Source organism: Cicer arietinum, chromosome 6 (genome assembly GCF_000331145.2).
Source record: "Cicer arietinum cultivar CDC Frontier isolate Library 1 chromosome 6, Cicar.CDCFrontier_v2.0, whole genome shotgun sequence".
Lineage (NCBI taxonomy): Eukaryota > Viridiplantae > Streptophyta > Magnoliopsida > Fabales > Fabaceae > Cicer > Cicer arietinum.
This window is the reverse complement of record NC_021165.2, coordinates 51,018,073-51,019,766: the sequence shown is the minus strand read 5'-3', so window position 1 is coordinate 51,019,766 and position 1,694 is coordinate 51,018,073. Positions and strand designations below refer to the sequence as shown.

Here is a 1,694-nt window from a genome sequence, read left to right as displayed (position 1 = left end):
CGAGCTTGAAGATGAGAAACTCTAAAATCGTAAAATCGCTGAATTTGAATCTAAATCTAAATCGATGAGTTTGAATAACAAAATCGTAAATCGTTGAACCGTTACTACTGGTATTTCATGAGTTTGAATCTGAATCGATGAGTTTGAATAACAATTTCAACTTTGATAATTTCTGAAATGAAATAAGGATACAAATTGAGAAGAGAAGAAATAGGGAAAAAGAATTTCAGAGAAATGGGAATGAAGGCATTGCATTGACGAACGAAAATCACTTTGACATTTTTGAGATGAAAATTGCATGAATTGATTTTTGGTGAAGAAAATTTTCAAAGGAGAGTTGCTATGGAGGAAGTTCATTCTTGTTGTGTGAAACGATTTTCTTTTTTGGTGAGGGTGAGTTGATTTTTTATGTGAATATTTCATTCTATTTTAAATTATTATAAATTGATATTAAATTAGCATATATATGACACTTTATTTATAGTTAAAAGTAACTATAATGACAAATAAATATATGTCACTAAATATTGAGTGTCAGAGTAGATTATTTTTTTTGTAGTGCTAGTACTAGTATATAAAAATGTAAAAATTGCTAAGCAATTCAACATTCCCGGCTTCATCGTTGACACTCCAATTATTTCTCGTAGATTCCAACTCCACTGAAGAAAACTTTATTCTTCTTAACTACGATTGAATTTCACGCGACACCCATCTTCATTGGGTTTTCTAAACTTAAGCTTTCATTTTTAAGTTTCCTAGACTTTTCTCTTGATTTTGATTTTTTTGTTGTTGTCAATTTAAGGTTTATTTTTTAAATTTGAGTTTTTAACTTTTTTTTTCGGATTTAATGATAATGACGGTGATGAAGGTAATGAAATTGTTTAGGAATTCTATATTCTTTTTAAAAAAAAAAATCATAAAAAATTTAGTTAACTATTAACTGACTTGCCACTTTAATATTTTTTTAAAATATTTATGCATGTTTAAAAGATAGATGATGTATATGGAAGAATAAAATAAAGAAGTTACAATTGAATCAGATAAAAGAGTAAAATACTAGGAATATAATTTTCTCTTTCTAATATTTACTTATATATACACATTTTTTCGCAACTAATTGCAAAAGTAGCATTAGATTAAAAAAAATAAAAAAGAAAAAGAAAGAAAGAACCTACAAATACTAAAGAGTTGTTACGGTTGTGCCTTAGTGAGAATGTCGTCATTAAAATTGAAGACTTCGTTCCATGTCAAATCTCCAAAAGTGGACCCCATCCTTGGTGGGCTCATTAGAGGATCATCCTTGACATCCCAAAACGACATCGTCGACACGCACTCTTCTTGTTTCCACCACTCCATCATGTCGACGGAAAATATATTATTATTATTATCGTTGTTATTATTACTATTATTATTATTATTACTAGTTTCTATTGAAGGAGAGGGTAGTTGTTGTTGTTGTTGGCTTCGTTGAAGAGCCGCTTTAGCAGCCGCCGATTGAATGTCTCTCCTGGACGAGGAAAGAGGACGTGGAAGCAACTCAATCTCTTCGGGAAAATTAAGGATAGCGGAGCTTCCTTTCAAGAAGTAAGCCGCTGAGTCATAAGCACGCGCCGCCATTTCAGCCGACTCGAATGAGCCAAGCCATATCCGAGTTTTCTGACCCGGTAACCTTATTTCCGAAACGTAGCGTCCCC

At 31.7% G+C, this 1,694-nt stretch overlaps 1 protein-coding gene across 1 annotated transcript; it reads right to left on the bottom strand.

The window, feature by feature from the left end:
• Window positions 1-1,054: 1,054 nt before the first annotated feature.
• On the bottom strand, window positions 1,055-1,688 carry LOC101489451 (uncharacterized). The gene has a single exon (XM_027335579.2). It carries the CDS (start codon window positions 1,615-1,617, stop codon window positions 1,192-1,194), a length of 426 nt encoding a protein of 141 aa, XP_027191380.1. The 5' UTR covers window positions 1,618-1,688; the 3' UTR covers window positions 1,055-1,191.
• Window positions 1,689-1,694: the final 6 nt, after the last annotated feature.